The sequence below is a fragment of the Cydia strobilella genome, chromosome 16 (assembly GCF_947568885.1).
Source record: "Cydia strobilella chromosome 16, ilCydStro3.1, whole genome shotgun sequence".
Lineage (NCBI taxonomy): Eukaryota > Metazoa > Arthropoda > Insecta > Lepidoptera > Tortricidae > Cydia > Cydia strobilella.
Genome location: NC_086056.1, coordinates 14872797 through 14886569, shown reverse-complemented (window position 1 = coordinate 14886569; position 13773 = coordinate 14872797). Strand labels below are relative to the sequence as shown.

The following is a 13773-nucleotide window of genomic DNA, read 5'->3' as shown; positions in this document are numbered from 1 at the left end:
GAGCTTACCGTGGGACTTGGTCAATTTGTGTAAGAATGTCTCTATAATATTTATTTATTTATTTATCTAATCTTACTGTAGATTTTCGGGGAAACCTTAATTAAATCTTGTTTGCTTAGATCGATTTCCGCAGCCGTCAACTTAAAAATTCGGTTTAAATAAACCTAACCTTCTATCGCGCAGTCAATAATTCCTCATCAAATGTTGACCATATGTTTCATCAAAACCCCATCATTACGCAACAGTGTAACATGCGGTCAGAAGTTATTGAACACCGTCAAGCGCGTCAAATCGCACCTGACCTTATTTGGACGACAATCGGCCATTGACCATATGCTCGCACATGTGCATTTGCATAGAGTATGTGGCACGTGTGAACCAGTGCTTGTTACACCATCATTACTTTTTCGGTTAATTGACAGATGGTTTCAGTCATTTTAATAAGAACATCCATTGGTTTAACTTAAAACTCGGAGTGCTAGATTATTTTTCCAATGTTTGCGATGACTAACGTATTATCTGAGTAGGACCAAGCTATCTCTGTATAAACTTCAGTTTTTATTTTAATGAAAATTTAACAAAAATTACAATATTTCACTTAAGTAGGTACCTTAATCTATTGTTTCGCTAAACTGTGAAGCAGTTTGTTGACGGTAACCATAACCACCCATAGACATATATATTACTTCGTAAAGACCGGCCTTACGAGCACCAGTGAAGCACTAGTACCACGAATGGGGCCTAACATTGGAGTCAAAAACGCATTTATTTACACCAGCGTGCTCAGTCGTGTGGCAAATTGCGCAGTGGAAAGGCGTCACCATTGGTGTAAACAACGTATAAGCGTATGCATACAATTCCGACCGAACACCGACGCCTTTCCACTACGCAAATCGCCACACGACTGAGCGTGCTGGTGTAACTAAATGCAATTTCGACTCCAATGTATCGAGCCCATTCGTAGTGCTCGTAAGGCCGGTCTTTACGAAGTAACATATATATCCTTTAAAAATGTGACGTTTTATTTTATGAATGAATGAATATGTATTTATTGCCACAACAACGAATACAGAAAACACAATATCAAAAAAGTTACTTAACCTATAAACATTATACCTATAGGCTTATATTGACCGGGATATAGACCGTGATTACCTTTTGTATTATTTGTGAGCTCCCGATATTTCGACGCGGTTACATGCATCATGTTCACGGGTGACTGAAGATAGCGGGTGGGTGTCAAAGTTGTGTAGACAGCGCTCTGTCTACCCTCATTCTTGCGCGTCGGCTGCGTTCACTTTCAACGTTACCAACGGTCGCATTCACACTTGTTGGTCCGGTCGCGTTCACACTCGTTGGTCTGTCCAACATGATGCATATAACTGCGTCGAAATATCGGGAGCTCACAAATAATACAAAAGGTAATCACGGTCTATATCCCGGTCAATATAAGCCTAGTGAAACTAACCGTGAATCATTCAAAACTCTAATTATACCTATAATCTATAATCTTAACCTAATATGTGCACAATAGTTGCACACTTTATCACTCTTAACGCAGGCTATAACTAGCTGGGACTATGTATTTTCTTACACTTACCGGTACGATGTACGATACTTAGCATGCAACTCCTAATTGCATATTGCATGTGTTTTAATACGCTTAGGTATCGTGGCAATCCATAATTGCTTGTTAGTTTCCATACTAATGTTAAAAGCTATAGGGAATTTAAATTGACCTACATTGTATACACTTTTCTTGGTATATTATTATTAGTAATATGGGGCATTTTCTATCAAAAGGGACCTTATTGTCGATGGCTCTTACGCCGCACAGCGTCGCGCGGCATTGTATTTATATCGGAGCATCGTTTATAATGGCGTAAGCGCCATCGACTATAAGGTCCCTTTTTATAGAAAATACCACATATTTCCACCATATATGAGCCAACAGGGAGGCTCTAAGCGACATCTACCGTAAGAGTTTTACACTTAAACGTATTACTAATAATTTTCCATTTTTCAGTCCACATGTCCTATCATCAGGAGCATCGAATCCGTCTACCTCCGGCCTTCAGACGCAGGACAGCATGAAAAAACATGACGAAGAAGTCAACACAGGAAGAGATAAGGACAATAAGGAGGGATGTGTGTCCGACTGGCTGTCAGGTAGCTTTTTATGTTGGTCCACAGTTTGATGAGTAACCCTTTGATCGCCAAAGACGTCATCTGACGCGCGCAGCTACAGCCCAATATCACAGATTATATAATAGTTCTTACTTATATCTCAAAGAAAACGCAAATACCTACACAAAAATACAATGGAGTGACCTTCAACGCGCAGCTCCTCGTACCGCGCGCGCCGACACAACGGCAACCCTAGGGTTGCCGACGCTTTTTTCAAATACTTAGGTGTCTTAGGTAGATATTTAACTATAAATGTGTCGTAAAAAACATTACTTACATTTTTAAAACAATTTAATAGTACCTACGTACCTTGTAACTATCATAAAAATAATAACAGTAGGTGTAAGTACTTATATTGAGAATGGCTACTTACTCTTTTTTATCTGTCAAAAGAGGAAAAAAACTGTATTTTTTATTTGTTCTGTTGATTCTGCATCCATCCACACTAACTGCTGTGTTATTTGTTCGTGACGAAGATATTTCTTTCGCATAATATTTGGCATAGCGCACGGTGATGTGCGTGCGTGAGCGCGTGTGGCAACATCAGCTAACTAGCTGGCTTTTGTACCGCCGGCGGGACGAGATTCGTAGGCTTATCGAGCTCGCGCGGAGAGTTCCATAATAGGCCTGCCAATATCAACATTCGTGCATTTCGACTAGGTTCCTGATGATGCGCCTGCGCCACACGATAGGCTTGGCGTTCAAAAGATTAACTGACAATTAGCTACATTCATGATTTTTTAGGAAGATAAATATCAATCGTTTCTCCTTCCCGTGCGATTTACATGTATGCCCCTGAAACTTCCAAATTGCTAAAATAAATGTGGCGCGTATCTCCACCATGGGTTTAAACGCCTCATATAAATAACGCCAGGCCTGTGACGTCACCGACCGCACGGCTGCGCCAAAATGTATGAAAGTCCCATCGTTTACCATTAGCCTAACCCATATGTACTTTCAGGCGGACCCCTCGGCTCCAAAGGTGTGGTACTCGTGTTCCGATCATGTGTCCTGGCCTCCCGAACTCCCTCCATGGAATCCACCACCAAATCCATAGGACAAAACACAGGTTAGAGTTGTAATAAGTATTGTCTAGTGCGTGGTAGGGAACTAAATGTGAACTTTCGAAGGCCTAAATTTGAATTTTTTTATTGTATAGGTATTCCTACACAAATTGACTAAGCCCCACAGTATGCTCAAGAAGGCTTGTGTTGTGGGTACTCAGACAACGACATATACATACTTAAATACATAGAAAACATTAATGACTCAGGAAGAAATAGGTATTTGTGCTCATCACACAAATAGATGCCCTTACCGGGATTCAAACTCAGGACCAAATGCTTCATAGGCAGGGTCACTACCGACTTACGAGGCCAGGCGAGTCGTCTTATTCAATCTAGGTCATATTCATATAAGATAAAGAAGTTATAGTCATCCATATTTCATGAATTAAAAAATTAAAGATTCCATTACTATTTCAGGCACCGCTATCTTATTAAACAAAGCCAAAAACATGGCGAGACGACTAGTCCCCGAGCCCCATCCGTTCAAACCCAACAACATCATGCACGACGTCATGGAGACGTTCGGCAATAGTAATAAATTCGTCGGGCAGGCTTACGTAGTCCGACATGTCAGTGAGTCAGGTATGTTGTCAATGACTCAGCCAAAAACATGGCGAGACGTGTAGTCCCCGAGCCCCACACGTTCAAACCCAACAACATCATGCACGACGTCATGAAGACGTTCGGCAATAGCAATAAATTCGTCGGGAGGGCTTACGTAGTCCGACATGTCAGTGAATCAGGTATGTTGTCAATGTCATGTCGATTTTGGAGGTCTCCACTCGTAAGAACAAATTAAATTACTTTCTTATGAAAATATTTTAATTTGTGTTTTTACAAGTAGTCACACTACTATTTAAACTATAAACGAAATAAATATCATATACAAAGGAAAAAAACATAAGGAAGGAGGCATCTGGCGCGTAAACGGAGGACGGTGGTTCAATTCCAGCCCCGGGAACTGGAGGCCTTGGTAATTTTTTCCTTTGTATATGATATTTATTTCGTTTATTTTTCCACTCGGCCGAGATTTGTCAATTTTTTTGACACTTTCATTATACTATAACTTAAAATTTCACCACCCATTCCCCCCAAATAACTATGTCATACATGACACACAGTCTTATCCGAGTTAATCCGAGCTTGATTAGGTGGTTATTGGTAAAAAAGTGCTTTAAATGCCTGTTCATTGTGAGACTCATGTAATCCAGTATGTGACGTTCAGTTTTCTCGCAATTTTCCAGTTCGCGAAAAACGTATTATTTACCGAAAGTCCCCTATACCCGGCGAGAGATTTGGTAAGATTTCGCTCCAATTTTTAAGGCCAGAGCACACCGGATGCGTGTTCGTAGTTGTACACTCTAATATGTTAGAGCCGCGCACGCACACCTCACGCAAGGAGTGTGTCGTCTTTTATAAGGATCTGTATCCTCATCCTCAGGCTTCTATGATTTAAAATTAATTTCGATTTATATCTGAAATGAATTTGTATTTTGTAATCAGAAGTGCCAGAGACAATATTAATAGAAGAGCAGGGACACGAAAGCAGGGACCCGATGGAACATAAGAGGGATATAGAGGACGTGTTGAACGACCTGAGTAAGATCACACTGAAGAAACATCTGAACATCGAGAACACAACAGCGAACATCAAACCACCCGAAGATCCCCCACCTCCCGCCGTCGGTAAATATTAACTAGGGCTCCCGGTATCCGTGTTACACGCCGATACGAATACCCGTGTTCTTAAGCCCGGCGGTACTAAGAACCCGGTTTACACGGAACCGCCGGGATTCGAAAACGTTTCGAAGGAACGTTCCCAAGAAACGTATCTCAGACACGTATCTCCGTTTACACGGGTACTTAAGACCGTTCCGAACGGGTCCAAATACTCCGAACTAGGGCTCGCGGTCGAATCCGTGTTTCGTTTACACGTTTCGAATACCCGTTTCCGAATAATACGTAAACGGTTTTCTGGTCCGTTCCGCACGTTTAATTAAGAAACGTGTAGTTAAGACCCGTGTACACGGATAAACGGGTATTCGAAGAAACGTATCTTATTTATCCGTGGCCCCGGACACGTCCTTGACGATAGTAGCGAAGGAACGAACGCCAGCTACAAATGAATAGACAAAAGATTCATGACGAGTTTCTTTCATATTTAACCTTATTCCGTGGGTCATAGAGACGAAATTCAATAAACGGTTTAGAAACCCCTTTCTTTGGCAGGTAGATTTTGCTTGCAATAGGTATTACGAGTATTCACGCTTCTTATCAAAGTATAGTATTTTATATAGCACTTTAAATAGCTACTTTTTTTACGTTGCGGGTTAGCAATATAATAAAAAACCTGCTAGTACTTATTTAAAAAAAATATTAGAACCATCGAGTTCAGTATATAGATCTAGGCAGGAAGTCAACCTAATGTTCGAAATTGGCATTAAGTATTTATAAAAAAAATCAATTTTAACTTGCTTCTTTATTTTTAGTTTAATTTAAGAACCTGATATGAAATTGTATTTCTTGTCATATAATGTAGGTACACCTTATAAAACAAAGTCCCCCGCCGCGTCCGTATGTCTGTCTGTATGTTCGCGATAACCAGACCTCACCTATGAAAGAAGTTTTTCTTTGGGAATGTTTATGTGTATATTTTGTTAAGGTTTTGTTTAAATTGGTAGAAATATGACGATGTTTGCTAATGAAGTTAGAAAAAATCACGCTGGCTTAATCGAAAACGCTGCCCAATCTATTTGATCTCAATGTATGGTGGACTTGTCTCTCTTTCATTGGTCTACAAAAAAGTGCGCGATGGCTGTCTGTCTATATTTTAAGAATAATTAACCCATTATTAACTACAAAAAAAAAACCGGACAAGTGCGAGTCGGACTCGCCCACCGAAGGTTCCGTACAAACTTAATTTTAAATTTTTGTTGTTATGGCGGCAACAGAAATACATACATACAAAATGTTTAACTGTCTAGCTATCACGGTTCATGAGATACAGCCTAGTGAGTGGTGACAGACAAATGGACAGTGAACTCTTAGTATTATTAGGCTTCCGAAGTGAATACTTGTTACAGAATGTATTTTACTATGCTTGACTCTCCATGCGAAGCCGGTGCGGGTCGCTAGTTATTAATAAACACTTTAAATCAACTTGCTAAAATTGCACCTTCTCAATAAATTCTAATTGTTTTTGCTTTAGGTACCTCTTACCACAGTAAAACGCTTTTTAGTGCGGAGCAGCTACAAAACAATGGAAAACATTTTCTTGTGTAGATGTTTTGACCTTATTACAACGACATAAAGCTTATAATTGTCGGTGACACTTGTGATAATAGTTTGGGAACCTACATGTTTTCGACGATGACAAACAAAAGGATATTGGAAAACAATGGATGGATGGACCACCGGTCGGCAACGTGCGCATTTAAGTTTATTACCTGACGCTAGTGAGAAAGTGACCAAAGTGAATTATGAATGATTACCAATTTAAAGATCTATCTTAATGTAATTAGCAATATTATCGCAAGTTATTCAAGGTAGTATGGGTTTTTATGGTTCTTGGGTAAAATTTTGTTTTTCATTTGAGCATGATTACTCGATAATCCCGCTTTTGTGTACCTACTAATAACTTTTTTGCGCCGTTGGCAGGTTTGTTGTTTTCGCAAAGCAGTAATAGATCCGAGATAAAAATAACCACGAAAGAATTAAACTGTTATTTTTAATTAATATTGTATTCTGTCTGCACACCTCTTATTAACGAAAATACTATACCATTATATAATTATAAAAAAAAATCTATGATCGATATCAAATTTATGTAATTAGCTTAGAAGCAATCGGTTTTATTAAATTATATAAATAGTTTAAAATTAAAATTATGTATACCTACTATTAAACATAGGAAGATGGCTCAGTACCTATGTTTTATCAATACGGTTAAAAACAATTTAAAAAAAAAGTAATTGTGCGGTTTTATAAAACCACGATGCAAGTGAAACTTTTTTCGGATTGTAGGCATTTAACTAAAAAAAATCGGAAATTAATTCTATTTACGGTATTATAATCGCGGTTTTAATCTTAACTTAATAAATTGGGGCGATAGAATAAAAGCTTCACTTTAAAAATCGTACGACAAACGAATTCATCTGAAGTCGGCATAATAATAGTGGACCTTGTTACCATTGTACAATGGCTCAAACTGGTTCGGAGTATTTGGACCCGTTCGGAACGGTCTTAAGTACCCGTGTAAACGGAGATACGTGTCTGAGATACGTTTCTTGGGAACGTTCCTTCGAAACGTTTTCGAATCCCGGCGGTTCCGTGTAAACCGGGTTCTTAGTACCGCCGGGCTTAAGAACACGGGTATACGTTTCGGCGTGTAACACGGATACCGGGAGCCCTACTCCGAACCAGTTTGAGCCAATGTACAATGGTAACAAGGTCCACTATTATTATGTTGACTTCAGATGAATTCGTTTGTCGTACGATGTTTAAAGTGAAGCTTTTATTCTATCGCCCCAATTTATTAAGTTAAGATTAAAACCGCGATTTTAATACCGTAAATCGAATTAATTTCCGATTTTTTTTAGTTAAATGCCTACAATCCGAAAAAAGTTTCACTTGCATCGTGGTTTCATAAAACCGCACAATTACTTTTTTTTTAAATTGTTTTTAACCGTATTGATAAAACATAGGTACTGAGCCATCTTCCTAATCTTCCTATGTTTAATAGTAGGGATACATAATTTTTATTTTAAACTATTTATATCATTTAATAAAACCGATTGCTTCTAAGCTAATTACAAAAATTTGATATCGATCATAGTTTTTTTTTATAATTACATAATGGTATAGTATTTTCGTTAATAATAGGTGTGCAGACAGAATACAATATTAATTAAAAATAACAGTTTAATTATTTGGTGGTTATTTTTATCTCGGATCTATTACTGCTTTGCGAAAACAACAAACCTGCCAACGGCGCAAAAAAGTTATAAGTAGGTACACAAAAGCGGGATTATCGAGTAATTTTACCCAAGAACCATAAAAACCCATACTACCTTGGATAACTTGCGAAAATATTGCTAATTACATTAAGATAGATCTTTAAATTGGTAATCATTCATAATTCACTTTGGTCACTTTCGCACTAGCGTTCAGGTAATAAACTTAAATGCGCACGTTGCCGACCGGTGGTCCATCCATCCATTGTTTTCCAATATCCTTTTGTTTGTCATCGTCGAAAACATGTAGGTTCCCAAACTATTATCACAAGTGTCACCGCCAATTACAAGCTTTATGTCGTTGTAATAAGGTCAAAACATCTGCACAAGAAAATGTTTTCAATTGTTTTGTAGCTGCACCGCACTAAAAAGCGTTTTACTGTGGTAAGAGGTACCTAAAGTAAAAACAATTAGAATTTATTGAGAAGGTGCAATTTTATCAAGTTGATTTAAAGTGTTTATTAATAACTATAGCGACCCGCCCCGGCTTCGCATGGAGAGTCAAGCATAATAAAATACATTCTGTAACAAGTATTCACTTCGGAAGCCTAATCATACTAAGAGTTCAATGTCCATTTATCTGTCACCACTCACTAGGCTGTATATCATGAACCGTGATAGCTAGACAGTTGAAATTTTTACAGATGTATTTGTACGGAACCTTCGGTGGGCGAGTCCGACTCGCACTTGTCCGGTTTTTTTAAAAGTTAATAATGTGTTAATTATTCTTAAAATATAGACAGACAGCCATCGCGCACTTTTTTGTAGACCAATGAAAGAGAGACAAGTCCACCATACATAGATATCAAATAGATTGGGCAGCGTTTTCGATTAAGCCAGCGTGATTTTTTCTAACTTCATTAGCAAACATCGTCATATTTCTACCAATTTAAACAAAACCTTAACAAAATATACACAAACATTCCCAAAGAAAAACTTCATTCATAGGTGAGGTCTGGTTATCGCGAACATACAGACAGACATACGGACCCGGCGGGGGACTTTGTTTTATAAGGTTTACCTACATTATATGACAAGAAATACAATTTCATATCATGTTCTTAAATTAAACTTAAAATAAAGAAGCAAGTTAAAATTGTATTTTTTTATAAATACTTACTTAATGCCAATTTCGAACATTAGTTTGACTTCCTGCCTACATACAGAACTCGATGGTTCTAATATTCTTTTTAAATAGGTACTAGCAGGTTTTTATATTATATTGCTAACCCGCAACGTAAAAAAAAGTAGCTATTTAAAGTGCTATATAAAATACTATACTTTGATAAGAAGCGTGAATACTCTTAATACCTATTGCAAGCAAAAACTACATGCTCAAGAAAGGAGTTTCTAAACCGTTTTATTGAATTTCGACTCTATGACCCACGGAATAAGGTTAAATATGACAGAAACTCGTCATGAATCTTTTGTCTATTCATTTGTAGCTGGCGTTCGTTCCTTCGCTACTATCGTCAAGGACGTGTCCGGAGCCACGGATAAATAAGATACGTATCTTCGAATACCCGTTTATCCGTGTACACGGGTCTTAACTACACGTTTCTTAATTAAACGTGTGGAACGGGCCAGAAAACCGTTTACGTATTATTCGGAAACGGGTATTCGAAACGTGTAAACGAAACACGGATTCGACCGCGAGCCCTAATATTAACCCCCTTATTAATAAAACTTGGCAAACATCTGTAATTGTTTCTCTTTCTAACATAGCCAAATGTGTAAATGAGGGATAGGGATAAAAGAATCAACATCTTGTTAGACTCTACAGACATGCGTTGAGAGGAGAAGACCGCCTATTAGCTCTTTCGTCGCTTATAACTCTTGCGTTTGCACACAGTCATACTCAACTTACAGAAGGTCGCAGGTGGAGTGAAGTTCCTTTCTGAATGTGTCTGAACCGACTTACGAAAACAAATACGAGAGTTGTTGCCTAAGACGGTCTTCCTAACAATAAGATGCTGATTTTCCCCACATCGACAATCCATACTAATATTATAATTGCGAAAGTCTGTCTGTCTGTGTGTTACCGTTACCTCTTCACGCTTAAACCGCTGAACCGATTTAGTTGAAATTTGGCGTTGAGATAGTTTGAGTCCCGGGGAAGGACATAGGCTAGTTTTTATCCCGAAAATCATCCCTTAAGAAGGTGAAAAGCGGGGTGGAATCATGGTGGAATTGAGATAAATAATGAGTTGCCTACATAATCTAACACCCTCTACGGAGGTAAAGACCTGCGTCCCTTCAGGACGCAGGCAACTCATTCTTTTCCCCCGGGATGCCCCTTCGGGACATCCCGGCGTCATCACATGGATGTGATGGAGCTAATATTACTCTTAAACTCCTACCATAAAATCAAAAAAAAAAAATAATAAATAAATAAATTTGTGTGCATATTATGCTCAAATTGAATGATTGCTATAAGACTTTCTCCAGGCGCTATTCTTACTCTAGCTGGGGTTACTAAGTCCACGCAGACGAAGTCGCGGGCAAAAGCTAGATATTTATATTTTGATGGCGGAGAACCTTAGACTTGCGTCAAATATGTTAGTGTACTAACCTGTCAAATCAATTATTTTTTGTGAAGCGTGAAAACTATGAAGTTATTATGGGAAACGAAAGCTGTGACGTCACAATGACGTCCACATTTTAATGCGTTTTTGGTGATTTAATAATAATAATAAGATCAAGTACACATTTGTTTTTGCAGAAGAGAAAAAAAACAAGAAGAACAAAGGAAAAAACAAGAGAAAAACAAATATAAATAAGAAAATTTCCGTAACAAATCTTCAGACTGGCAGTCCAATGGATAGCGACGACTCTGAACAACTAGTCAAAGAGGTTGACAGCGTCAAGGTATGATAACAAAATGGATACTAACAATAACATTATGCTTAGAAATAATAACAAAATACAGAATATACTTTATTACAAAAGGTCATTAATCATTACATATTAGACAAACATTAAAAATCAATTATTCAACAACAATTACAATTACAACAATAACAAAATGGATACTAACAGTATGGTTTGATAACAAAATGGATACTAACAGTATGTATGTATGTATATACTTTATTGTACATAAAAACACGATCTCGGGCGAACTCGCGAGTCCGGGACACCAGACCGCCGCTATACCAGCTGAGCCACCGAGATTTACCCAAAGACACCGAATATTTCCACCATATAGTATCATATGTCACTACCTGTGAGTTCCTATAATTGACTTCCTGTATCTACTATAATTTTTGATAATGTCACAGCTGTTGGAGCTCCAAAAAAAACCGTGTATATATATACATATACACGGTGGCTAAACCATAAGTGCATTCCGGTTGCCAGTGAGGTTTTGGGATTATACTGAGCAACTTTTACATAACCAACCCCGAAATCGCGAAATCCAGTTACAAGGACACACGTAATCTAAAGTTAACCTCCTGAGACCCCCGGTACATATTTTTGCACATTTTCCACAATCTATTTTGAACTTTTATTTAACAACAAAGAGTTCCAAATTCAAAAACAAAACAACTGCTTTTGGGTCATCTTAAAATTGTAAATATTGCAACCAATGATTTGATGGTATCAGATTGAGTCAACTATTTGAGGTGTTGTTACTTTTTTGTGGTATTTCTTACAATACTTTTTGTTTGACACCTCGACCCTACCCCCTCGAGTACCTATTATTGACCTTCACAATTAAGGCGTTTTTATGGTCGTTGATCATAATCTCTTGGCTACTAGGATTTTCATGGTCAAGTTACTTGGAGATAGTTTGGATACTTATAGTTATAAAGTTCTTATCTTTATAGGTATTTTATACTGACACGATTTAAGGTGTTTGATGAGTTTAGAAAATAATTATGTTGCGGGAGATATTTTTATGGCTATTTCCGAAACTGTAGCTAGTAGTAGTTTGGGTCATAAGTACGCAAATACATATGTGTAAATTTTTTAAAAATAATTTTATTTTGAATCATCATTTTAATGTTCCAAAGGAACAAAAATATCGGAAGTATTCCACTCAAGGCATCGGCAATACGTTTAATTTTTTTTTAAACAAATAAATGAAGATAATAAATATGAAATATCCCAAGTATAAAAATACGTTCATTTTAGTTACAAGTCTTTTACAAAGTATCATTAAAATTATTTGTGTCGTTTTCAAGCAAAAGGTGCCACATTGTCGCTTGCTAATAAGAACGCTCTAACAGGTTAATCGTATAAAGATGCAAGCAAATTTCGTCGTCATTGTAAGCGACAATGTGGTACCTTTTGCTTGAAAACGTCACATTTAACTAAAACGAAACGCATTATCTTCAAAATTTTTTTTTTTGAGCTTTGATACACAAACATTTGTTACACTTATCAACAACAGTAAAATAATGTAAACGTATTTTTGTGCCACCCTGATTGGTTTATTGTCACGCGTATTGTTTGTTACGCGCTGTCAATTTTCTACACAAAAAAGTTATTTGTTATTTAAATTTGGTAATGACCCCAATAAAATAAAACTATGGATACGGATTATATCGCGTATATTGAATTTATAATACATACCGACGTTTCGAACCCTTCACAGCGTTCGTGGTCAACGGGTAACTGAGGAAAAACTACAAAGTGCAAAAATACCCAAATACAAAAAAAAAATATGAACCATCATAGACTATAAACCTTAAGGCTGGTTGTACATGCAATCGGTTCATAAGACTAGTTATACAACTATCTTCAAGTAAAGATACATACATACATACATATAATCACGCCTATTTCCCGGAGGGGGGGGGGGTCAAGTAAAGATATAGGTATATATACGCGATAAAAAGCTACGCCACGAACCACGAACGCTGTAAAGGGTTCGAAACGTCGGGATGTGTTATAAATTCAATATACGCGATATAATCCGTTTTCATAGTTTTATTTCATGAGTAACTATCGCGTTAACCGAAGATAATATAATGACCCCAATACCTCATTTTCACATCTTTTAGTTTCTCGGATTGCTAATCTAACGCATCTTCCAGGTCCTCGAGAGCAACTGCATGCCCGCCCGACTGCTCAAAATCACTTACAAACTAGTCAACACTGAAACCAAATTGCTCCACCGATTACTGCAAGCCCATGGTCTAGTAGAGGCCGTGCCCGACGCCAGAGATTTCAACATCTTGTGGTCCGGTTTACACCCTAAACCAGATGTACTAAGATCTCTATCGCCTTATCAACGGGTCAACCATTTTCCGAGGTAAGATTTTGTACCATGATCATTTAAATTCAATCAGAAACCAAGTTACGAATACGGCCTTTACGATGTCGGAACGACGCCAAAGATTTCAATCTAATGTGGTCTGATTTACACCCATAAGCTGATGTTTTATGATGGCTTTGTCCTACTAGAGAGTCAACTATTTCCCAAAGTAAGATTTTGTACCAAGATAATTTACAAATCGAACACAGAATTCAAACTTCTCCACCGATTACTTCAAGCCCGT

At 37.6% G+C, this 13773-nt stretch overlaps 1 protein-coding gene across 1 annotated transcript in view; it reads left to right on the top strand.

Annotated features, from left to right (window-relative positions):
* LOC134748655 (tubulin polyglutamylase TTLL5) overlaps positions 1 to 13773 on the top strand; it is a 55621-nt gene that overhangs the window by 18626 nt on the left and 23222 nt on the right. The window contains exons 2-7 of the mRNA XM_063683450.1: positions 2027 to 2169; positions 3149 to 3256; positions 3672 to 3836; positions 4758 to 4940; positions 10989 to 11134; positions 13309 to 13526. Of these exons, the coding sequence (XP_063539520.1) occupies positions 2027 to 2169; positions 3149 to 3256; positions 3672 to 3836; positions 4758 to 4940; positions 10989 to 11134; positions 13309 to 13526 (963 nt within the window). The remainder of the gene's footprint in view (positions 1 to 2026; positions 2170 to 3148; positions 3257 to 3671; positions 3837 to 4757; positions 4941 to 10988; positions 11135 to 13308; positions 13527 to 13773) is intronic.